General features: G+C 41.1%; 1 protein-coding gene and 1 long non-coding RNA gene across 7 annotated transcripts in view; both read right to left on the reverse strand.

Moving 5' to 3' along the window:
* Positions 1 to 10,072, reverse strand: part of RAPGEF2 (Rap guanine nucleotide exchange factor 2) — a 184,833-nt gene extending 174,761 nt beyond the window's left edge. For all 6 annotated transcript variants that reach the window (XM_058025312.1, XM_058025308.1, XM_058025311.1 and 3 more), the window contains exon 1: positions 9,933 to 10,072. In XM_058025312.1, coding sequence (XP_057881295.1) covers positions 9,933 to 10,001 — 69 coding nt within the window. In that variant the 5' untranslated portion in view covers positions 10,002 to 10,072. The remainder of the gene's footprint in view (positions 1 to 9,932) is intronic.
* Positions 10,073 to 14,592: 4,520 nt separating this feature from the next.
* Positions 14,593 to 21,765, reverse strand: LOC131083980 (uncharacterized). The gene is made up of 3 exons (XR_009114500.1): positions 21,637 to 21,765; positions 17,119 to 17,186; positions 14,593 to 15,049 (listed from the first exon to the last, which is right to left on the reverse strand). It is a non-coding gene; the product is annotated as an uncharacterized LOC131083980 (long non-coding RNA).
* Positions 21,766 to 26,942: the final 5,177 nt, after the last annotated feature.

Genomic DNA, 26,942 nt, shown 5'->3' on the forward strand with positions numbered 1-26,942 from the left:
CCCCCAACAAATCCGGTGCACTACGCAGCCATGTGTACCATAGGATCAACGGAGAACACAAAATGCAGCTCAGACTGAGACCCTCACAACTACTTTCCTCTAACTCAGAGTGAAAACTTTCTCGCTGGGAGCGTTTACCATCTGCTCACCAGCTCCTCAGCACTGAATACATGCAAGCTACTTAGTAACTGCACTAATCAAAACTATAGAGAGATACGACCTGAACATCATGAACCAGTGCAAAATCTTATTTTCTTGTTTCATACTCAGATAGAGTATCATCTATGAACTACACCCCCATTTATTGTTTTTCTTAAGACAATATAATTTCAATTGATGGGTTGCTTACTGCCTTCACTGGTGAAACTGCTGGTTATTAGCCACCCTCAACAGGAAACCAACAAATGTGTTGTGATCAACTACAACACTTCAGCTTTCAGCATGAATTTAGCAACTGGATAAAAGCCCAACCACGCTACACACCTTTGCACACATTCTGCTGCAGCAGCATCTAGAACTTGCTTTTTATTTCCAGTTTTGGACTCTTTTTGGAGACTGCAGTTCCTCCAGAGGTGAAGAAGAATTCCAAACTCCTGCTTTGGTTAAGGAACAGTATTCCCCAATTTAGTGCTCTTACGGAAACATTCCAAACCACATGGTGCTTACTCACTGTCCCCTTCCCTTCCCTGCAGCAGGATGGAAAGGGGAATTGGAGGCACAAGAGGTAAAGACCACGGGTTGAGATCCAGGTATAAGAACAACTACAACAGCATAAGAACAGATATAAGAACAAATAAATTTTAATTTTGCAGTTAATAAAGTTCAAAGCTATTTCAACATAAAGCACCATCATACAAGAACACAATAAAATGCCAGAACTTTGAAATACTGATGTAACTATTTAAACCAAAGTCCATCTTTTTTTGTTACTATAGCTATGGCACCTTCAAAAACTGCCTGAGCTACTGCACAAATAGAAGTCAGCAATGGGATGCTGTGTTCTGGCAGCGCCTGTCTGTCCTACAGCACTGGTGAGAGAATTCCCTTTGAACACCCACAGCACCACTGGCAAGGGACAAAAGAAGTCTGTAATACTGCACAGACAAGCCTCTCTCTCTCAGTTCAAAATGCATCTAAATATTTACTACCATGTATGCTGTGTATTCAGACACATCTTTTGACAAACAGCAGAACTCTGCAGAACCATTCAAACGAGTGCTGGCTACTCACATAATGCAATGTGTGACTGATTTCTGCAAGGTCATGTATTTTGAGGAAACGTTCTGGGCGGGCAAGGGAATGGTTTCCTGACAAGATGAAGCACTTACCTCAAAGTCAAAACAAAAACAATGGAGGGTACATATTTTAGGTACGTCCCAATAGATTTCACATACCAAATGGAAAAATGTGTACGCCTTTTAACTTGCATGCCAACAAAATTAAGTGTCACTTCTTTGTTTTACCCCCAGGAAGAGAGCCCACGAGCACCCAATTTTCAAATACTATACAACAAACCAATACAGATAAGATTCAGTATATACACTATACTGTATATATATTCTGTAAATACAGACAAGGTTCAGTATAACAATCCAAAAAAAACCCAAGCCCCGAGCCTTAGCATCTCCCTCATCCAATTAAGTGAATACAAAGATGCCTCTTAAACTAAAAAAATTCTCATTTTAGGAAATTCATCAAGAATAAATAATGTCATGACATTACATCCAGTTTAATTTTTTTTATACTTATAAACAGTGTTTGAAAATGGAGCACCATATACTCTCTGGGAGAGGTTAAGGTATTTCAGAGATTCCTACATACAACCATAAGCATTTCTTTTCAATCTCTTGTATCATAGGTCTTCACACCTTCAGCTGCACCAACAAAAACATTTGAAGCCACAATCTAAACCAGACTAGTCACTTAAATTTTAGAAAGTAAAAACCCTACTACACAATCTCTCAAAAGTAAGGTCCTTTTCTTCTGTTCAGCTGACAAGACTGCATCACTTATCCTGTGATTTTTGCAGCCTCACAAACAGCTGGACGGGCAGGAATGAGGCAGCAGAGAACATCAGCACGGAAAACACAGTGAGTGAGCAGCTTTGGTGGGTGCCTGGCATCCTGCCAGTGTCAACCCACTACAACTAGCTCTGCTGCTAAAGAAATACAATGAACCACAAAAGATTCAGCCTTTGGTTTCAGCAAGCCAAGCCTCAAGCAGATATTGGTGATATTGTTTTCCCATCAACTGCTTACAAACCACATTTGTGTAACATTCTTTCTCACCTAAGTTTTGAGTTATTTTTTGTGTAACAGGGCAAAAAGTGTGAATGACTAATTTCAGAGTGAAAAGGCTATACCAATATTTTTTCCCAACTACAGTAAAAGCAAAATAAAGATGGGAGACCAGTATTCCTAACAATAAAGAACTGCAAATTTAAACTAAAAAACAAAACAACAAACCACTAAGCAAGCAATTCACAGGTAACAGGAAACCCTCCCGTTTAGAAACCCAAAACTACTACATAATAAATATTTTTATTAAGCAAAGTTTATTTTAACTTCAAGACATACAAAAAGCAAGCAAACAGAAACAAACAGCCCAGTAAAGACAGTCAACAACAGACATGCTCCACAAATGTGTCTTCCATGAAACTTAATACACATTCCCAGGTAATTTACACTGAAACCAGATGCTGTTTCATTGAGTTGTTCATGTTTATCAGAATACACACAAATAAGAGAAAAATAGGAAAATCATGCTGTCCACAGAAATATTAATATCAGAATATTCCTTTAATTTTTCTCAGTGCTGAAAAGCCCACTGATGCCTTTTTCCCCCCGCTAAAAGCATTTAAATATTTTAATTTTTTTTATTCCTTTAGTGTTTTGCTCAGGCAATGATATACATGCTGACCTTTACTGTTGACTAGAATTCCTTAGAACTGCTCTAAATCAAATATTTAATCACTCTTACTCAGGTCAGACAAGACAGACACACACAAAGAAACACATCTACAGCTCTATGGGCGTAACAGAGATACCCAGAGAGAACAAATAGCTAATTTTAACTGCAAACAAATCTGTAAGAAAAGCACTGCAGTAGGGCTCCTCTCTCTCCCTTCTCAAGAAAAGTGGTCAACTTCACCAACTTCAGAAAAAGGGAAGCAGAGCACCACTTCCATTTTGAGACTAATTCAAATACACCCCTTCATGCAAAATATACCCAGCAAATTAAATCTCCACACTGGCTGCAGCAAACAAGGCGCGCAGGCTCAGCTGCCCCTCACAAAGCATCTTTGTAGAGCTATCTTTCTGCCAGTGCTCCTTTTGAATTCCCAAACAATACCTCGCAAAAATTAGATCTCCTACTGTGGGAAAGTTCCCAAAACACAAGCCAAAATATATTTTCTCATGAGGATACAAAAAACCCTCAATGAGGAAGTCAAAGTTCTTACAATGACTGTTCAGTGTACATATAGTCATTCTTGAAACATGCTAACAGATTAAGTAGCAACATTCTGATTTAGAGAAAAAAAATATTAAAATCAGATCAGTAGTTCAACAGAATGAATAGCTACTGCTAGTAGTTACTACTCAGTAATTTGCATAAGCATAGACTTTTAAAAACTTTTGCACATACAGGCTTTTTAAAACAATGGATGTCAAGAAACAATTATTTATCAAAAAAACCTTAGCTAAGGGATACTGTAATAAGGGTAAAATAAATGAATCATCTTTAGAGGTTACACTTAAATCATCTTTTTTTTTTTTTTTCCCCTCAGGTACCAAGGGTTCTCCATGAATAAACAGATAATCCACAGGAGACTCCAACCTCCTACTACAGAAAAACATGATCTTGGGAAAATGCTTGTATGTCCTCTACTTTTGCTGACCTACACTTTTACACCCAAGACATGAAAGAGCTTTCAGTCCTTTTGGTCTCATAAGCCCAGCAGACGATTTTGCTCGTTACCAGTTCTGGCAGAAGAGCGAGCCTATCCCCAGCAAGCAGTCTTGCTTTACCATAATCCTCCTCCACCAAAGCTTTTCCTGCAGCACCACGGCTACACCCCACACCAGCGGGGTGGGTGAGGATGGGTGGGAGCATCCTGGTCCTTTGGCATCACAGAGGGCACAGACATGTGCTCTGATGTCTGAACAGCACCTCAGGAAGCAAGTGGACAAAACAAGCTTGGACTGAGTAGAAGATCCCGGGGCTTTTGGCCCAGCACTGCTCACTTTAGCACATTTCCTAGGCAAGAATGCCACGGAAAAGCTCCCAGTTTTTAAGTGCAGGAAAGAGACTGTGTTCACAAAGGCTGAGAAAAACATGGTCACAGGAAGATACTCAGCCCAAACCCAGGGCAAACACTTCTTCAGCCACTGCAGGGCAGAAATCAAAAGCAAACTCTACCAAACAGATAATTAATCAAGTAGGAAATTACACAGAGCTTATCGGCGCTGCAGTTAAGCCCTCACTTTCCCAGTTTCAGCTAACCAAGCTGCAATCTTCTGATGCAATGAGAAAGCACACAAGTGGGTAGGATAAGGCTTCCACTCATATTTCTGTGCTATAGCTGAAGGTTTCCTGATCATACCAAGCTCTTTGCAAGTGTTGGCAAAACTTGTATCATTAAAAGATACAGAAATCTATTCATGTACAAAGTACTAGCCCTGTGATAGGGCAGAACTACTGCAAAAGAAATTAAAAAGTCAATACTCCTGCCATTCTCAAAGCTTTTGGCCATGAAGATATGAATGGCTATGGGAAAATACACACATACCCCATTTGAAAGACTGGGAAATGAGCACACTCTTTCAAAACAAACAGGATACTAAGCAGCCCATTGCAGTACATACCCTTAGTTTTGAAAATGACATGAAAATTGACTCTGCAAGTTCAGAATCAAACAAACATTCCAGGGCTGTTTCACCAGACAGATTAAAGAGTTCACAAGAAAATCTGAGCTATGCAAGGATTTTCAGCTTTACTTATCAGCCATAAAAAGATATATTCATACAAGTAATTTTGTTGGGCATGAAATAATGCTGCATAGTAATACTAGCTTGAGAAAAATATTAAGAGAAAAAAAAAAGTACACTTACTTCCAAAATACATTATTTCTGTACTAAACAAATACATTGTTTGCTTTGTCATGTAAAGGTCTTACTTTTTTCCAATAGCAGTTTTGGTTTTTATGCTGCCAGTTAAGTGCTGAAACACAGCAGGAAAAAATCCCCATGGTTAAAGGTCTCTACATACATAAGCCTATGGTAACTTGTTTCATCTGTATTCACCTCCCCTACTTACAGCCCAAGAGCCACCACAAGATATCACTTAACCTACAGTTTTTCAGACACATTCAGGGTATGTTAACTATTTTGAACAAGTTTCCAAAACCTTACAGCATCTAGAGGTTTGTTGGGTTTTTTGTAGTTCCGACCAGCTACCCTTACAGCTGACTTTATGATGGCAATTCTACTTGAAGTCCACTGCTGAGCAAGAAAGGAGCCCAGACCAAGAACTAGCAACAACCTTTCTTCATTAAGCTGCATTACTAACAATGGTCCAATGTTAACACAAAGCATAACAGGCTCATGACCCCACTCCAGAATTAGTCACTGCAGCCAGCAGAAAGCCTGACCACCACCATGGGAAAGCGCAGTTAGGAATCTAATTTTGTTGGCCAAATGTGCTCCCCAGAAAGAAACAGAACGTCCAACTTTACAAAGTAAGGCTGCTCCTGAATAACCACATAACAAAGCCCTGAGATGCATTATGGAAAGGCCACCATATCAATGCAATACAGCCAAACACCAGGCATCAGCTGCCACAGCCCTTCACTTCTCTGGGCTACCAAGAGCCAGCAGGGGAGTTTAGCAACAGAATCAGTTCCCAGCATTATACTGCTGTTAGCAGCCTGGTAACAGGGCTTACCCTCCTCTGTAAATGCTCACCTCAAAAAGATGGCAACACAGTAGCATGCTGACAGTGAAGAAAATCTGAAAGCACAACTCAAGCTCCAAAACATTTTTGTTTTTCAAAGGAAAGAAATCCCATATAAGCTCTTTTGGAAAAGATCATTTTAGTTTTCTAGTGTATTTGATATACAGACACATAATCAGCCTGAATTTAAAGACTAAATATTCTTTTGCTAGACTCACATATAAAACGCTTAGTTCCTCTGATCCCATTAAAACACACAGCCTTGTATTTTTTTAAGAGATCACTGTAGCAAGAAGGAAATGTTCATTTCTGGCTTATCTGAAGATTGCACACCATCATGCTATCACTGGTTACAAATATAAAAATAACACAATTGGGGAACAAGCTGAAAGTTTATTTGGAAAAAGCATAGGTACATCCTATAATTAAACCATTTTTCCTCTCAAGTGTTCAAGAAGGGAGTATCTGCTCTACAAGAGCATCCTGTTTAGATGTCTTCTGACATTAAATGACTCATTAGTATCAAACTAAGGGCTACTGTCCAGTTCTCCCCTCCGCCCTGAAGAGCTGGTGCGACGCTGTCACATCTCTGCTCCTCATTACTGCTGTGCTGAACCGCCTTCATGTACCACACCAGCAGCTTCCAGAAGCAAACCTTAGGCATCTAACATATATAAGGCACACATTCAAAAAATTTCTTCCTGCAGACGTCACCACATGGCATGAAAACAGTGAACAGTATGCAGAGTTTCTGAAGCAACCAGCCATTCACATACCATGCCATGCAAATGAGTTGTCAGGATAAAGAAAGATTAGGGTTCAGCTTCTCTTGTTTGAAAACAAAAGCAGCCCTATTTTTTCAAGCAAGCTACACCAGTATAAAACTGCAGGCTTTCTGAAATGGCCTATGATGCCACAAAGAATTTGTTTTGTAAAGACTTAAAGCTATAACAGTCCATGCAAGAGTACATTAAGAGAGAAAAAAAAACAGATCTCGATTACTCACAGCTCAAGGGCATAAAACCATTTGTAATTTATGAACATTTAAAAGTTAGATTCCCCAAAGTAGTTAAATTAACTTCCTAGTTCACGTCTTCAAAGAGAAAATGAATAGTTTAATACCTCAATTAAAGAGAAGAGTTACACAACAGGCATGCTAAAGTACAGGCCACATATATATCTCCTTTTCTTTTATTTTTCACTTTCTTTAGCCAACAGAATATTGAGTTGTGATTCAGAAACACTGTGTAAAGGAGGATATACCAAAGAGATATAAAGTTATAAATTTACAAAAGCAATTGCAGAATATACTGTTTACCTCAAAGGAAAAAAAAATCAGTTCAATCCAAAATTACCAAGATATTTCTGCATTACAAAAGTTCAAGCCAAGTCAAGTTTGCCTTTCCCAACAATGTTTATCAGACCTACTTCTGGAAGTTTTACATACTGGTTATCATTCTGTCACTCCTGTCCTCTGAGCCTGCAGTGAAGGCATGGTGCCAAATTTGCACCCTGACAGTCCAGGGTGAATAGTAATGTCAAACAGATATTTACCTCATCATGGTTTGGGAGAAGCTGAGCCCCAAAGAGTTTGTTAACATAAGTAAGAAGCAAATATGCTACTAACATACTTCTCTTGCTATTTCCTGCACTGATACAAATATGATAAATATATTTTCTCTTTTCAACCCTCCCTTGACTTTAAAAAAGCCTCGTGACTTCCCAAAAGTCAAAATTAAGTAGCTATCTTTTAGAGATAGCATAGCAAGGACAGGAAAATACAAGTAAAGAAACAATAAGTTACTTTAAGGGAAGAAGGAAAAACAAGGTCTTTGTACCTCTCTATGTATTTTTTTCCTTTTTACGTAATGATGAAAGATGATGTGCATAAGCATATTTCTTTCAAATTCCAATACTGTTGTAAAATAAAATCAAACAGAGAACCAACAGCAGAAAACTAACACACACAATTCAACATGGACCACTTACAAAAACACCAACCAAGTTTTCTGCTGCAAGCCCAGTCTCCCCAGCAGCAACAGGAGAACACCACCAGTTTCAAGTATTTCCAGTGCTAAGAACACATTAGATTTCCCACATACTTGGTCTTGTTTGTGGGCTATTTTGGGCCACTGTCAATTTCATGGATTTAAGGGTGGGTTTCTTTTCCTGTGGTGATTGCCACAGCAGGCTGCCAGCGTGCTGATTCGGGAAGTTTCACAGCACTAATGCAGCCCTGGTGTTCCCAATTTAGCTCTCTGCTCCGTGCCCTTCACTGGGCTTTATCCCTGCACTCAGGCTGGATTCTTCACTGCGTCATTTCTTATTTTCTGCCTTTCTGTGCTTCCTTATTATCCCTTCTACACAGCAAGGCCAACTGGCAAGGAGCGGGGAAAGTTTACCAGTTCACATGGCACAGCCCATACCACAGGGAAAGCATCGTTCCCCAAGCCCAGCCTGGTGGCCCCACAGCCTGACCGAGTGCTGCCTGAGCACATGCCTGCATCTCTCCTCCTGAGCACCCCACCATGCTTCCATAACCACGTCCCAAGGCTGGACACGGCTGGCAGGCACCCCACAGCTGGAATCTATGCCTCTACCAATCCAAGTGACCTCGCTGCAAGTTTGCAGAGAGTGTCTTCTCCAGGACAGAGCACTCAGCCTCCTTCAGCTTTCACAACACACTGAAGGGCTGGGTCCAGCACTGAAGGCAAACAGACATTTGGAAAAGGTCAAACAAGGACAGAGAAACAAGTTTAGCACCACAAAAACATATTCTAGAAGCAGCTTCCTTTTTTATATAAAAGAAAAAAAAAATATAGTTGCCAAAAAAGCATGCCACATACGATGCCTATGCAGCCAGTATGTTTTTCCATGAGAAGTTTTATTTTCTGACACATATTCCATGAACATGGGGATAAAAATAACATTACCACAATGACGTATCTATAGTAGGAGGAATGACTTATGGGTGCTGAGCAAAAGTCAAGGTTTCCTCTTTGCCCCAATTTAAAATCATCACCAGCCAGTCAGACGCCTGCCAAAACAATCAGTAACAGCATCTCTTCCCCAAAACCCGAATACAGGGATTGCTCAGAGAGCAGGACAAGCCTTTAGAAAATAGGACAGATGGCATTACAACTCCAAGCAAAGTAACTCCTTGTATCATTAGCTATTGAACCGCGGCTTGATGTGGGGATCAGTGTAAAGCTTATTAGTCTTTAGACAGTTGGCAGCAACAGCCACTGCAGCAACCGCTCGGGAGCAGAAGGAACTCATTCAGTTTGGTTGTTTTTCAGGTCATGTTAAGTCAAAATGTTTCTGTACGCACTCCAGTCCCCAGCTTAACCTTTCTCAGCCTCTCTCAGCACAACTGCGCTTACCAACGGCTTCGACTCACACACTCCTCTGATAAAGAAGGCTCCAGGAGCACGGCGCAGGTATCTAAAAAATTCCTGCCTGGTGCCATTGTGTAAGGATTTCACCCTACTTTGGAGAGCAAGGACTTGCCAAGAATACCACTGACCTCAGCCCCTACATTATGAAACAGCGCTGCCAGCTCCAGCCAGCTATGTAAAAGTAGGGATTGAATTCAAATCCTGAGCCACCCGTACTCCGGGGCAATAACAAAACACACACACAGAGGGAGGGGAAAAAAAAAAAAAAAAAGAAATAAAGGCAAAAAAGTAAAAACACACCACCAAAAAAATTATACTCTAAGTTCATTTTCTTTTTACCGGAAGCAACCTCCAAAACAAACCCAGCTGGCGTTTTTCCCTCTCCTTCCCCCAAAATCAGGGAGCAGGAGGAAAGTTGTCGCGTTAATGCGCGCCCTCCCTTCCCGGGAGCCGCCGGCCGGGCACTCAGCGCTGGGAGTTCGGCGGGGCTGGCGGGGCTCAGCGCTGCCCGCGGGGCTCAGCGCTGCCCGCGGGGCTCGGGGCTGCGCGGGGGCAGCGGGCTCCGGGGCGAGGGGCGCTCACCTGGGGGCTCCGCTCCGCCGGGTTCTTCATCACCGCCTGGCGGAAGCTGTTATCCACGTAGGACGCCATCGCTCCCGGCTGCCTCCCGCCGCCGCCCGGGAGGCGCTGGGGAGGGTGGCCGCGGCCTGGCGCTGCGCGGCCGGAGCGCGGGGCGAGCGGCGAGCGGCGAGGCGGCGGCGGCGCGCAGGCAGCGCGGGCTCAGCAGCGCCGCCGCCCGGAGCGGCTGCAGGCGGCGGCCGAGCCCCGCCTGGGGCAGCGGCGGCGGCGACAAGGGCTCGGCGCTCCCTCTCGAGTCGGCTCTACGCCTCCCGCCGGCCCGCTCCGCCGCATCCCCTCGGGCAGCAGCGTCGGCGTCGCCTCCTCCCTCCTCTTCCTCCTCCTCCCATCCGGGCTGATGGGGGGCTCCGCGCCCGCCTCGGCGACGGGGAAGTTGCCGGCTCGGGGAGGCGGAGCGGCGGGGGGCGGGCCGAGGCGGGACCGAGGAGGGAGGGAAGGAGCGGGGCGGGTCGCGTCGCCGTGGGTCGCGGCCGGCGGGGTCCCCTCCGGCGGCGGTGCCCCAGCGTCCTCCCCCGGGAGCGCGGCCTTGCCCGGTTTAAGCACCTAAAAGAAGTCCGAGCGGCCGCCGCCATGGTCCCGAGGGACGCGCATCATCGCAGCTCCGGCGGTGCTCCCTGGTCACCGATACCACTGATGGGCGAGCTGGACGCCAAAAAAATAAACAAATAAAATAAAGACTTGATCTGCCCAGTCTAGTGACTTCGGGGAGGCCACCTGTTGTCACGCTTCTCCAAAGTAATCCGTATCAGCCGGCTGTCCCCTCTATCGTTGCTATGGGGTAAAAACGAGGAAGGGAGGGGTGTGAAATCGTTGATTTATCGCTGTTCTGGGGTTATCTAGCGGCGGATGCTCCTCACGTGAACTTAAGTTTTTTGAGAATAAAGGGTCTCGCAACATGGCTTATTTTCTTTGTTTACCACGACACCGAGCACGTCTCAGCAGCAGCCTGACAAACGCGGAGCATGCGAGTATTATTAGCATGCCATTAGCGGCAGGATAATACTATTAATGTATTTGCTTTCACAAGTGATGTGTACCCTTCGCTGATACGGATCACGCAATGTAAATAATGTCAACACTAATAAATCTGTTTAATTCCCAGTCACTAGAAGTCACATTTCAATTCCAAGTAAGGTAGTGTCATCTTTATTTGATTTTTTCATTTGTGAAATTTCCCAGGGATAACCATCTTTTCCTTACAAAACGTACACTGCTAGTCCCAGGAGAAAATATGTTAGACTTTTAGACATAAGTGGCTCTCAAAAATGCTGTGTCTTCAGACAGTAATCTACTAAACCTACTCAATTTCTAGATATGGCTCATTAACAAGGATAGCTCTTTGGGCTAATCCCACTCAGATGTGTCAGCAAAATATTTTTGCAGTAATACCAATTATTCTGGGCATATCATGGGAAAATACTAGGGAGTGCTCCACATTCTCTACATCTTGTTTATTGGCGCTTACTAGAAGTCCTTATGGGGATTTTTAATTTTTTTTTTTTTTTTTTTTTTTTAGTAACAGATTGGAAATGTCATGCCCTTTGCCCTAAAAAATAACAGTTTAAATATGCCTCGTGTTCATCATCCAGAGATGATAATAATTGCTTCAAATGAATCAAGCCTGCAGCTATAGAAAAGTGCCAGCTTTTCTGAAGTTCAGTTTACCATCCGGAGTGCTGGAATTCCCTTTTTTCGGGGGCATATGTATAGGAGGAGTGCCACAGGAATGTGAGGAATGCTCTCTTGGGCTTCACTCCTCAATCACTTCAGGGCACCCATTCCCTGCTGCTGCAGCCTAGCTTGCCTGACATCTTTATATCTCTACATCAAAACAGAGCTACCCACTCTATTTTAATATGCAATTATCTTTCATTTCAGACCTATTAGCTGTAACAGCACCAAGTCTAGTGTTTTGCTCTGGTTAATTCTTTGCTGTGCTGTCTGGTAGCACAATACCTGTGATTCATAGGGATGTTTCACGTCAGAGAATGGGATTTCAGGGCTCTCATTGTATTCTGATCAGTGTCACAAATCTCAATGGTTATAGATCTGTGTCAAAGGCCTATCACACTCTACGTGAAATGTTATAAATGGGAATGAATGAAAGAAGAGAATTGTACATAGAGAAATATGTACAAATATACTCAACAATGTCTCGATAATATTTAAGGATGTGTTGTGTCGACACCTTTTTTAGTGTCTGTAAGCAACATATTTGTATAATGCAAATATTTCTGATTATTCATATCCTCCATGGCAGATACTAGCATGTCCTTTATGCTGGGCTTTTTCTCTTGCTGAAATCAGTCTAGTTATTTCTGAATAGAAAAAAAAAATCCCAACAATAAATCAGTAAATAATCATCAAGATTCAGAGTAAGGACAGTTATTACTTGAGAAAACATGCAATTATCTCCAGAAACCCCCATTTTTCACTACAAGTATTCAACAAACCATAATTTATGGTATCAAATGTTTTTGCAACTTACATTTTCTCTTACTCTCACTCTCTTCCTGTTTTCCAGCTTCAACAAAAAATCAGTATGATTTAAAACACACATGTATACCAGGACATGCCATTCATTCTGCTTATTGGTTACTCTTCAGGCCAGATAATACTCTTCAGTTGTTATCTAGTCTTACCCTAATTTACAATGGAGTGAGTTTTTTTGAGGGGGGTGTTTTACTGGTCATGTTAATACATTACACAGGTTTCCTACTCATCTTACACCAGGAGACCAAGAGTTAACTGTACACACACAGTACATATGATGTTGATATTTCAACAGTATGAAAAGCCGGCAACACAAAATATGACAGCTCAGCATAATATCTTTTTGGATAGCTATAAGTAATAGCTATGTTATTTTATAGAAGCGTTTTGCCTTAGAAATACAGGGTATCTCCCCTCCTGAATATGTCCATTTCTTTCAAGAGGTAATTTGAAATGGTCAGGTCAAACAGCAACTAAAATGCTAAGGAAACAAATTCAGCAGTTCTGGGAGCATTTTGTTCATTTGCTAAACCTCATTTTTAAGAAGATACACTTCCAAAAGCTTGCACTTGGCTTAGCCACATGGCTTTCAATTCATTACACCTGTAGTTAGTCACCCACAGTTAAATGCTTGGTTTGCTTGGGATGCACCAGTCTGTCTTGGTAAAAAATAAAACATTGCCACTTTGAGGGAGTTGAGCAAGTTATATACAGTCTATATGGTTATAAGCCCAGGAATGCTCCTTTCTCCCTTTTTTTGGGTATGTACTCGTTTCCATCTACCTCCTGGAGATGGCATGGCAGGTGCAGCAGGTTCATGCTGTTAAACTCCAGCCCTCAGGATTGCCCCTCTCCTTCCCAGATCTCTCCTGGCACCTTCTTGGCAACCATAAAAAGATACTTCCATAACTATTCATGGAGGTAGAGAGTTATAGGGGAACTGAGGTATTGGCCTGGTGAAACCCTCCAGAGATGACCTTGACAACAGTAGCCATACCCTCTGGACTGGGCAGAAGCCAATTTTGTTGGATTTTAAGTCAAAGATTAATTATTTTACGTACAAGTAAGGCCACTACCAAGGGGAGACGATCTTATCCTTCTGTTGGAGAATTTTGCTCAGACATGGCTTATAGAGTTTTGTTCAGACATGCCATAATCATATACAGCTGATAGAAAAGTAAAAGGCAGCTGTAAGCAGCAATTCTCAAGCCTGTTTCTGTAAACAACAAAGTTCTCAGACACATTTCTGTAAACAGCAGAGTTCTCAGGCTGTTTTTTAATAACAAGTAAATATTCTGTCCTTAGCTAGTATGAAAAAGCAAAAGTAAGAAACATAGAAGCCTTGAGAACCGTTCATAACAAGATGAGAAAACAAGTCTTAGTCTCGATAACAAACCACAAGTATTGAAAAAAAAAAAGAAGAGTTGATGTGTAATCAGTAACCAATGATGAACTTGAGTTTTGCAATATGTATGAACTTAATTAACACTGTTATAAAATGTGCATAGTAGATCAATAAATCAGAGTTCGATGCTAATCAAAAGATGAGTCGTCTCCCTTCACTCTACATCCTTCAAATAAGATTAGCCTCTATGCTCTCTCTTTAGGGTGGCACCATTTCCAAGAATGACTCTCACCTTTTGGGATTTATGCATGGCTGGGATTACCACCACTCGCAATTCCAGTTTTTAGTACCTTTTGCATTATGATGAAGGGCATGTGAGTTTGCTTGTTTGCATGTTTGTTTGTCTGTTTGTTTGGGTGGTTTTGTCTGTTAATTTTTTACATAACATCCTCTGTCATTGTGGATATTTGTCATACAGTAATCACTTATGTATGGGCACAATATGGATCAACCACTCTGCACCTCTGATAGATAGAAAGCTAACACAGACCATAGTAAAATAATCCTTGAATGTTTACTGCAGGTTTTATGATCCTTTTATACTCATAAGATGTATGAAATTCTGAAGGTTATGGAAGAGAACGTGGCCTGTACCATAAAGGAAAATCATTCTTTGTTTTTTTCTTGAAGGAAAAACTGAAGAATTTTTGACTACCATAATGCATTTCACATATTTATTCAGAATTTGTGACTATTTGCATAGCTACATTTGGGAATATTTATCATTAAACTTCTGCTGTAGCTGCAGATGTATGCAAACCAGTTTTAATTAGTTAGATTAATACTAGAGAAACAGCATGTACTGTCCAAGTATTTACATGATCTTGGAGAGGAATTCACAGTCCACACAGTGTTCCCTTTAGCTGTACTGATAAAGGTGCCCAAACAAAAGGAAAGGTGGCTGTACTGCAGCAGCACCCAGGAGGCCTGTGCTGCACACTGTGTGAGCACTGAACAAATCAGCAGCAACTCTCGAAGGTCAAGTGTGTGTTTCTGAAGCTCTGGAACATCTACACAAACCTCCTCTGTGCTCCTGACCACGGTACAGGCCTGCTCCTCATCCCTCAGAGTAAAAGCGGTGATGGGAGTTCTTCTGTCCTGGTACCCCCACCGCGAAGGTGTGCTCCAGATCTCACGTCAACATCTGCCCCAGCTTCTCCTTCTGTGAAAAGAGACACAAAACTGGCAACTAAACCTCTCAGGTGTTCTGAGATGTAAAGAAGCACAGCAAAGTGCTGTTTCTAGTAACACTAGCAGCAGCATTTTCAGTTGTTTATTTAAACAGAAAATGAAGCACAGAGAGAAGCAGTGAGATTGCATCTTTTGCTCCTGAGGATATGGGGTGGAAGAGGTCGGTTCAGTGGGACGGTGCAAAGCACACAGCACTAAGTCAGTGCTTCAGTCCTGGTGTGCTCTGTGACAGGCTGCCAGCGTGGAGAGGTGCTCTGTGTGAGTCTCAAATTGCACCTGCTGCACAGTGGCAAAAGTACCAGAGAGATTAAAGCCAGTGTTGTTTGAGATAGATGACACTTTCTGAATAATGTATAGGTTAAAAAATGCACTCTGTTCCTTTCCAAATAGTCATCCATCAACTAACATAGGCAGGATATACATAGGAACCATTTCAGCAGTTGAATGTATATCATAACAATTTCATGATCTATATATTTGGTGTCACACCTATTTCAAATAATGTATTTCAGTAAACAACATCTCAAAAAAGGAAAAAATATTTCCTTCTTACTCATTGCCTTTGAAATTTAAATTACTGAACAAATTAAAACCCAAACTTACATTTCATTATTTTACACTAGGCCAATATATTTCCTAAGAGAAAGCACAAGCTTACTCTTTCTGAAATAACTATAATTGCATTATTTAAAATAATATTTTGAAGTTTCTACAACCCAAATATTACATGATTGTGCAAAAGTATCAAAAGTAGAAATTGTCTGAAAGTCAAATATAGATGGGATTACTATTTATTCAAAGCTGGTCAAGTCTTTAAAATAATTTCATTCATACATATTAATGATAGATAGCCAGATGATCATTATTATCCAACAATACTGCTTTTCATAAAACATTCCATGATAAAGTTACCTAATAGATCATGCAGAATGATAAATAAAACATGTAAAGCTCTGCTAGGAAAATGAAAAACATAGGAACTTTATTCCTGCACCAGGGTATAAAATATTTATATGAGAAAAAAAATATTGTAAACATTGTTATTAAGACCTTTTTCTCTCAGTGTTCTGTTTTCAATACTAGGGTTCTATACTAATTGCCTAATTTTCACTGGCTGCCATCAGAAACCTTTTCATTTTTCTAAAGTTAGATATATTATATATTATATATTATATATTATATATTATATATTATATATTATATATTATATATTATATATTATATATTTATTATATATTATATATTGTATATTGTATATTGTATATTATATATTATATATTATATATTATATATTATATATTATATATTATATATTATATATTATATATTATATATTATATATTATATATTATTGAAGCATTTGTCTTCAGCTTGTACTAGCTGTTTAAAAAAAAAAGAATATATTTATAACTTATGGCATTACTGGAGGGCATTATTCTACAAATTAATTTTACAGCTGATAGCATTTTTCCATAATGAATTATTGATTAATTATTCCAGATATTGCCCATCCTCACTCCAGCACCAAGCACTTACTGCATTGCTAAGTCAGCCCATGCTAGAGCTATTCCTTGGACCGAGTCCCCAAACACCACATTCCTGTCAGTTTTCACCTCTTTACTCTTGTCACCATCTTCCACAGAAATCATCCACGCTCCTCCCTGCTTGACACGCTGTGGTGAATCACAAACACGTTCCAACATGATACTGCCAGCAGTTATTAGAAGGGCATTTGCATTTACATTGCTTCCTAACAACCTTTATGAATTATTGCTTTGCCTTGAAATTAATAGTCATTGTGGATAATGTTTATGTGGCTCAGCCTCCTTCATCCTTCAGTCACCATTTAGATCTGTTCAAAGCATATGGGGATGTGTGGGTGTGTACTTAAGTGAATGTTTCTCTGCTGTGCATACATATCCTGGCAAAGCATATTCACACCTATATCATACTGTGACAAGTACTAGGTACCAATTTAAATGGATAGAATCAGCTTTAAGTTCAGTGAGTTCTATAAAAGTTGGTATTTTTGTTACTTACAAATTAGCAATACCAGACTCCATCGATTTGTGTTCCATCCATTCTTCCAGGAAGAAGCCATCCAGTAACTGGAATAAAAGAGTTTTAAAATCCAGTTTTACTCTGTTCAAAGAAAGCATATTCCAGGTAATGGACACTGAGTTAAGCTACCAAGGTGATCTAAGCTTATAGTGAAATTGTTTTGATAATTCTGGACAGGTTAATGATAATATGCCTGGCCTTGTGTGTGCAGAGCTCCTCACTGAACCTGTATTCAAAGAATATTCTTAATAGATCATTAAAAAATTACACACTTCAGGTTCAAAACACTATTATGACCAAATGCGTTTCATACATTCTAGAGTGTCTATTAATGTCAGCAGTGAAAATTAAGACTTTCTATTCCTTTCCTTTTGTAATGAACTTAATACAGAGATCCCTATTTCCACTGTAACCTTCAGCTTCTGTACAAATGCATAATGATAAATTCAAGGATAAAATTCAGTTGTCCTCCAGTAACACAAGAAATCCTCCAGTAACACAAAGAGACGTGAAGGACCAGACAGAAACAAGCAGTACTGCACTCTTAAGCAGTCACTAACTCTGAGGTAGAAGTTTACACAATGTATTCCCTGTGTTTCTTGGATCTAAGACAGACAGCAACAACTTATCACTTTCCCTCAGGGTTTTTATGTTAATTTTGTTATTTGTTTCATTTATGTAACAGATACTCACAATACTCCTTAAACATTCAGCAGCTAGCTGTGATAAACACTATCTTCCTACTCCTGCAACAACTGATTTGTGCTGAGAACATGCACCATTGCCTTCTCGTGCAGAAGAACACGGGAACACACTGCCTGTTTCACTTTTCCTTTCTAGAAAAAAAATTAAAAGAAGAAGATAAAGCTTGTGTCTTTATTGCTGTGCTTTGCAGAGCAAGTAGCAGAGGGAAGTTGCAGATGAAGATCTGTAGCCAACCAAGTATATCTTGTAAATAAGTTTTCTAGGTCAGGAAGAGAAACTGACACGTGGGAAGTAATTGGACAGAAAGAGGTAGTTGAGATTAACGCTTTGTGGCAAATAGATGAAATAGATGACTCTGGAAGATGTAACTTTTGAAAAGTACAGGAACTTTCAAAGATTTTGTTGGAGGAAGCTATTTGCCAAGAATTTTCCTTTTTTTTATTTTTTTTTTAATATATTTTTAGTAGCCACTTACAAGACTACTGACATGTCCTGGCACCTGACTGGCATGATGAGAGCCGTGTGCACTGCCACTGTAGCCACACTCTTGCTATCCATATTTAAATTTTATCTCTCTTCCTTCAACTGGTGCTAGCTGGAATGGAGACAGTCCTGTGTATTTAGTCTTTGGGATAAGGAAGTCTTGAAATACTTCACAAGTACCCTCCTGCAAATAAACTGGAGGGTGGAGATTGGCATCCACATGCTCTAGCTTGTGCTTGAGCAGCATTCACATGAGGAAGCAGATTCTTGGGTGGGAGAAGAGCTGGGCTGGATCATTCTCCTGTTCAGTGTATCTTTGTTTAACAGCCCAGGTCCTCATCTGATCAAAGCCCCTATCTTTCAACAAGACCAACAAAATCCCGCTAGTTTAAAACAGCTCAGCACCTTCTTCATGTCTGTAATCCCTGCTGGGCTTTTAGGGAGTTCTCACAGTGCTGCAGCAGAGGATGGTCTCCAGCTAAGAAAAATAATGCACTGCTTGGAGCCCCCAGAGAGAGCCACCTCTCCAAGGGGCGCTCAGCTGTGCCCTGGGAAGAGCTGCATGACGAACAACACAACAATCCTGCCCCTGTTTGCCCAGTGGCGACATCTGTGCCTCGTTAGCGACGCACGAACTGCTCAAACAGCTCTTCTCTCAGGTGGAAGGGAGCTGTGCAACTTCATTCCGTTGATGTGAGTAGCTAACAATGTTGCCTCGAGCCTTTGCATTACTACTGCATTCAGGTATGAGCTTAGATTCCTCTTGCTAGGGAGCAGAGGAGTTGAAGCACAGGAGAAAATTTCAGCTTTAATTAATGTGTCTGGGTCCCTTGTGTTACAAATATATTCTCAATGTTCCAGAAGTCAAGTATTTACCTGGATATTTTGTTTATTTTCAAAGAGACTTTCTGAGGTTTTATTTGAAGTACCTGTAATCCTTAACCCACACTCATCACTGATACACTCCCAGTGAGGGTCCCTCTCACCTTATATGTAAATCTCTGACCCTGATAGCGGGTTGTTACTGCTGCTCAATATAAATACAATTGATTAAAACCACATATAGCAGACCTTCAAAGTGCAAAGAGGGGCCTTTCAAGCAAAAATATATTTTTTTTTTAAACCATCAGTAATGCTACAGCTATTCAGTTCATTGGAATGTGGAGACCAATACTGAAGTTAGGGGAAGTGTTTTCCTACTGTGGTTAGATCTTAAAAGATTTGTGCATGCCAGAATTAAGTTGCACTTCACTTTGTGGGAGCCTCAAACCTGAAGGTTCCAAGGCTAATCTTGTGAAAAATAAGAAAGGAATTTATAGGTGGATGAAGATATGATGGCATTTGAGAAAAAATGGACTACGGTGGCCTGAACCCGTTCTACAGTGCTTGCAGATCTTTGTTTCAGTAAATTTTAAAGAGAAATAAAAGTACTGAAGATATCCAAAGCAATGCATAGCTTTGAGATATTCACTAAAACACCTCACAGTACGAGCACATGTATGTCTTTTTTACTATACAGGTAAATCATGGCCCTGAAAAAGCAACTCTTAATTGCAACCCAAATGATTAAGGTTAAATCATAAGGTATCTCCATCTTCTAGCAGGTATTTGCAACTCTTTTGAAAGCAACTGAAAAGACTTAATTGGCCTATATGCACTCACTTGCACAATTATAAAGTGAAATCAGGGAGCTGGCATTAAAGGCTAAGGATGTAGGAACCATAAAAATGTGATAACTTGTTCCACTTGTAATTTCCCTTAAGAAAAATTTCACTAATTTATGTGCCCATCATTTCCCTGAATTTACCTGAAACACTGCATAGTAGTCATAAAACCAGAAAATTATTCACTTTTCCCTTTTCTCCAGAGTACTTTATGGGGCCAGATACCTTTCTCAGGGAAACAAGAGGGAGATAAGATGGAATATCAAAGTATTCTGGGGAAAAAAAAAAGAAGAAACTTTTTTGGGGCTAAGAAAGCATGACTAGTTTATACCATTCCAACCCTTCACCCCTCTGTAGCAGCACCAACCATACAGTCCTACATGACACACCAGAGAGTTCAGCCACACTCAGCATCTTTCCTGAGATGCTGCAGAGTCCTTCATTCTACTGACACAGCTATAGTATTCACTCTGTGAAAAAAAACCCAATAATCTGAAAGAAAGTAATGCTTCCCAAAAAATAGGAAAGAGGGAACAGAATTAGAATACACACTTGCTTTAGCCTATCAAGCTTTACCCTCTTCAGGGCTTGGGCTAGCCAGGCTATTTGCAGCCTGTTTATCCAGAAAGCATAAGGTGGGTGTATGTCTGTGGGGCAAACCCCTGTGCCTGTGGGCTCCCCCAGCCAGCCCCTGCTGGTTTATGCAGAGGAGCCTCACCATCTCACAGCCCTATCAACTGCTCCTCATGGCACCAGGCTGGCTGCTGTTTCCCAAGACAATATTCCAGCTACCTCTGCAGGCCCTCAGGCCCGCAGAGGTTGCAAAGACCTTAAATGATGATTATCAGACAGCCTCTGAGGTTTTGACCACCTAGTTTAGAAATCACATCCCAGAGTGGCCCTGGCCAGGTTACGTGTGCTGGTCAAAACTGGGAACTTCCACTGGCTTGTCTGTGCAAGGTAAAGCATGTCAGCACATTCATGCCAGCAGAAGCTCAGTGCAAATACATAATTATAAAGATATCTTTTACTGCTACAGCTTATTTCAACCTCCTCACTAAGATGAGGTACAATATTACAAGAACTTTCTGTGGAAAGGAGTTCATACTGGGACTGTTCAGGTTACTGGAGCTGTTTTAATTATAATCATGCAGTCAAAGCAGAGGAAAAAAATAATCCTGCACTGTCCTTTCAACTGAGAAGGCATTTTTCATCATTCTTCCTATAATCATTTCCCTCTGTTTCGAAGTATGGTTTGAGGCAAGTGCTCCAAATCTTCTATCAAATTTGAGTCTCTTTGATGATCCCTGTAGGCTCCAGTTCTGCTGTATTAATTGAAGCTTAGTGCAGTAGCATATTTGGCCTCATAAATTTTAGAAATGCTGCATTTTTATCTAGTAGTACTATAACCTGAGATACATTTTAATTTTTGATGTCACTAATCGCTTCTTTCATGGGTGAAAACATGTTGCCATGGTGAAGTCTTTTAAGTTATTACTTTCCTAGGAACACATCACAGAAGAACATTAGGAAAGTGTAAATAATTCCTTCTTTTACAATGCTCACTGTGGTATACATCTTTGAACAAGTTACTAACATGTGTCCCTCCTTGTTATAACACACATAACAAAACTCGGGCACCTACCTTGTGGGGGTGTTTTGAGGGCTGGAGCTTGTAAAGTCCTTTTGAGGATGAAAAGCATTATATGAGTATTGAGCACTAATCTCAGCCATGTGGACAAGCCGTGCACATTCGAAGTAAAAACCTTTCTAATAACATCCATCTGCATCTTGAATACAAGAAAGAAATTGTAAGACAGCCTGTCAATGATCAAGGCTTTTTCATGCAGCTCACCCTACTGTTTGGCAGCTGGCCAGCTCAGAGAGCCTACAGAGGAAAATGGCTCTGAAGGAAAAAATGTGCATGTTAAGCAGAGGACAGCTTTTGTGAAGGGTGAGAAAAAACAAGACAAATACCCTTGAATACCAAAGTGCTCTCTGGTACATGAAGGAATGAAGTGAGACAAACTGTAAGGAAGAAACCACAGTAGGAAAAGCAGGAGCCTTCTCTTCTCACTAAAGATAACTCAAGCTTGTTTGCACTAAATTGGTGAGATAAAACACATTTCCACTTCAGGACCAAGACTGGTTTACATTAAGGATGTTACCTTGGAGAGAGGCTAGGAGAAGCCAGGGAAGGATTTATTTGGAGCTGCAGCACCTAAACCAACCAAGAATGCATGTCAGCCTTCAAAACTCTATTAATGACATCATAAAGTCATTCAAAATAGTTTGTGGGGCAATGCAGCAGGATCTGAGCATGCTGAGGGGATCTGAGCCACTTCAGAGGGAGTGATTTTTCTTCAGTGGGACTTATCTCACTGGCAAAGGCACTTTAGCTCAGGGCACTGGCTCCCTTCTGTTACAAGCCCCCGTGCAGAGTCATCAATTCTTTTGCCTGATATATATATACACACACACACATATATGTATCCAATGTCAGAATTAGCCCCCTTACTTCCTCTCACCAGTCATCTACAGATTCATTTCACTCAAGCTGTGCTCCAGCTGCACAGCATTGCAGTGCTGCAACAAACATATGGAGTTTCAGCCAATAGCCCTCCTTCACTTCCTACAGGCTTTTAGTCTCTCTTTTTCCCGGCAATGCTTTGTGCCCTACCTCAGATGCAGCAGCATTTAATTAAAGTAAAATATGGAGGAATTAAACTAATGACAAGAAAATCTTAATCTATCATCCTACCTTTAGAGAATTTTGTGAGGAAAAAATTCCAGTCCTCCATTAAAATATTTACCTGCAAGAGATTCCTCCTCTGAGAAATCCTGATTTACATTTAGATAGCACCTTTTATTCTGACAGCTTGTCTTTACTGAAAAGTTGATTCCAGTCATGACTCCTGTGTAGCCTTTAATTCAAATTCCTGCCATATAGAAAGAACCCAAAACTAAATATTTAAGCAGCTTTTAATTCACATTACCTTGCCACAGATCAATTTAGCACAACTCATCAACTGCTAACATGATCAATAATTAATGTGGCTGCAGGTCATCTACCTCAGAGTTCTGTTAGTCTTTGTTATGTCTTCCTGCAGGTTGCTCCATGAGAAAGGCCAGCTCTTCCACAGCTCCCTGGAGTGAAATCCATAGAGGAGCTCAGTCCACTGAGAAAAGAAATAAAAAAAGCCAAGGAACAAAACCAATTTTAAAAAACCCCAAACCCCACACCAAAGCAAAAGGCTTTAAATATGCTCTCAGAAATGTTCAGGCTCCAACAAATGAGCCCTGGTGAATTTGCCTACTGTGGTGTATTGTGTTACTAATCCCAACATTTGATTTCCTGACCTCCCCCTCTCCACAGCAGGGATGGCAGAGGAGCACATGTCCCCATCTCAGCTGTTCTAGCACAGGGCCTGGCACCCTGAGCCACAGTCTTTGCAGCTGAAATCGAGGTGCCACACTGTGGACTGAAACAAAATTATTCACCTAGGTGGGGATATATGTTGTTCATTTTGAAGCTCTTTTAAAATAAAATGAGCAACCAAGCCTACACAGACAGAAAAAGCAGACCATGTGCTGCCTCATATCTCCCTCCATCTCTGAAACAGACCTCTCTAACCAGACTGGTTATTTGTTAGGCCTGAGGAAGCCCTCATGTCCACCATGTGGCTGCCTCAAAACTGCATGTACTTCTGCAATGTGTTTTACTGACTTTGCTCTTCTTGCTGCTGCTGAAAATTTTGAAATCATGTGATTCAATCTGCAGTACAATGACACAGCAGCTGTATTTTCCCATCTTCTCTCTTTCTGTGATTTATTAGGCTTTTTCTACGCAAAATACAAGCATGCCAACTAAAAGGGTGATCTTTTTACTTTGAGAATTGTGGGCCACCTTCAGTTGTGGAAGAAGTTTGCCTAGCATAAATACAGACAACAAAAACAAAGGTTACTCCCCTTCTTGTGTGCAAATCAGCAGCAACTTAAGCATACCTAGCAAGCATGGCATCTCTTGTGTAAGTATAACACTTCAAGTTCACTGCTATTTTCAATGGCTACACCTTTTCATGGCCTTTTCAAGGGCTTGAGGATGAAGCTAGCCTTGGAGCCCAGCTGTGTGTGCTGTGTGCAAGGCAGCCCAGCACAGCATTGCAGCGACAGCAGGAGGCTGTGACCAGCCCCTGGACGTGCCTGGTGCACTCCCAGCCCTGCATGACAGACCATGAAAAAATGTGGCTTGTGGGAAAGTAAAGGGAGGAGGAGTGAAAATGGGAGAGCAGACTCCCATTTGAGAGGAAGAGGAAGAGAGACTTCCTATTTGGGAAGAGGAAGAGAGACTGAGGCAAGTCATACTGGGAGGAGCAGCTGAAGGGTCAGGAGAAGACAGCAGCAAAATGTTGATGAACAAGGAACCCTTGGTGATTCAAAGCCAGTGTCCTCCAGCTCAGCTCTTACTCAGAAGATCAGCATGTGCCAGTGGGCATGCACAGGCAGGCACTGCCAGTCAAGTGCTCTGAAAGTGCCCTGTAGGGATGTCTGGGGAAAAGAAAACTATTAAAATGACAATAAAAATGCTTCAGGACAGAAATCAGAGCTGCCACATATGTTTAACTAGGGTGTATTCTTGATTATTCATTAATGAGAAGTTTATTTCAGATGTGGTTGGAAATATATTGGAAATCTCTTGCTGAGCATTTTAATGTTACATATAGCATTTCATTGAAGCATTGAGGACTTCCATTGTGTCATACCAGTCCCTTTAGACTCACACACACAGAAGTGGCTTGTGCCCTAAGGTGGTTACAAGTGAAAAAAAATCAGGAGACAACAGATGGAACCAGCAGCTGGAGGATTGGCAGAAATCAAGGCATCTCTGACAGGCATGCCAGACAGAATTTTGTTTGGGGCTCCTTTGTTCCATATCTTTTGCCAGCACCAAAAAAACCAAATCTCAACAAAATTACTCAGTGAACCAGAGAAAAAGCAACTCTAGAAAAAGACCTGAGTGTCCTCAGATCAATTTCATGTGCTGGAAGACCCTGAAGAGCCACAGGCCCAGGATCCACCTTTTCCGACAAGGACCCCCTAAAGCAGCAAATAGCAGCTGAAACCCAGGAAGTCAGGCTCTCTACAACTCCAGTTTCCTGAAGACAAATAATTCAGTTGTCAGTGGGCAGTCCCCAGGACATTTATGAAATGCAGGGAAACAGATGTGGGCCTCCCTTGGAGCCAGCTCTCCAGGGACACCGCAGGGGCTGCCACCCTTCCACAGTGTGGGGACCAGGCTAGGCCAGCACCACGGGCACTGGCACGGGCAAGGGACTGATATGTCACCAGGGGAAGGGCAGGCAGCCACTGTGGTGATGGACACACAGCCAGTGCAGTGGGGCTGGATCCCCCAGGCAAGGAGAGGTCACACGGAGCATCACGGGGAGACACACAGGGAGCAGGGGATGGTGCTGGGGTCAGGAGCCCTTTGCACAGCAGGGATGCTGCTCCAGCCTGGAGCAGGGACTGTCTCTGTGTCCCTGCAGGTGCCAGGGACAGAGGGACACAGGGACACAGGGCAATGGCAGCATCACTGTGTACCTGCACTGCCAGGGTCTGAGCAGTGGGGCAAACACGACAGAGTGGGGATTAAAGCACAGGCAGCACAGCAAAGAAAGATTAGGCAGTGACATGAAATATATGTTAAAGGGCACCATAGTCTCTGTTTGATGACAGTCTGATGTCTAAAAAAAAAAAAAACAACATAACTTTGATGTTCTCATTTTTCATATTAAGTATCTGGGTATTTTTCAGCCATGAGGGATTGTTTATTATGGGCTAGGCACATAAAGACATGCACACCTAGGGACAGTAACATGAACTGGATGTTTTTTCAATGTGGAAGCTTTTATGCCTTGCCCAGCAGTTCTCATTCATTACTTAGAAGCATGCCCTGCACCTCCATATTCAAGAAAAAGCCCTGGCAGTGTTCAGGGAGAAAATGAGGTTCTGCTCCAGGGGCTGAATGAAAACCTCCTGCTGGGTACCAGCGAGGATTTCTCAGGCTTTCTAGTTAAGGCAGCTTCAGAGGTGTTATCCTACTACAGTTCCATTTGAATTTCAAATGTACAAGTGCAAACGAGCAGAATATAATTGATGGGCTAGCAGAAATATGTATCTTTATTAAAAGAATTTGTGTTTTGGAAACTGCTTTCATATTATAGCAATGGTCTGTGTATAGACTCATGCTTAACAATTATTTTATTTAGAGACTGATATATTTCAGTGTACTTATATCTTGTAATAATTAAACAAGGATTGCACAACTTGTATTTCAATAGTCTATTTCTTTCTTCTCATATATATAAGAATATATATATGTATATATATAAAAACATATATACATAAATACTATATATATATTTATGTATATGTGTGTATATATATATTTATATATACTATAAATTGAGTTGCAATACAGTATATGTGCTCCAGTAGCACTGAACATACAAGTATGTGCTCTTCAAGCTATACACAGCTTCTACTATTGAGGTAAAAGTCACAGGAACTTAAAATCAGTAGTTTGGGGTCAGATTAAGAATTTATATATCTATATATATCTTATATTCTTATATTAGATATATAAGAACTTATATATCTAATATCCTGGCCAGAATTGCTCCTAAATCTCATTCACAGGTTTTTGCCTTGCAATTCCTTTGAGCCAAAAGGTGATTTGATTTAGCTATGAGCTCTGTGAAAAAAATAATTCCTTTTGATATTTAAACACGTTTCTAGGAATTTAATTCTAGATTTTGGCTTATGAAATGTTGCAACTGCTCCTTATTTATCTTCAGAAAGGTCATTATTTAAGAGGTCTCTACCACATCCTTTTTGGTCATTTCTGAGAGAGAGCACGACATTTCTGTCAACTTCCTGAAGAGAAATTAA

This window comes from Melospiza georgiana, chromosome 5 (assembly GCF_028018845.1).
Source record: "Melospiza georgiana isolate bMelGeo1 chromosome 5, bMelGeo1.pri, whole genome shotgun sequence".
NCBI classification, from domain to species: Eukaryota; Metazoa; Chordata; class Aves; order Passeriformes; family Passerellidae; genus Melospiza; species Melospiza georgiana.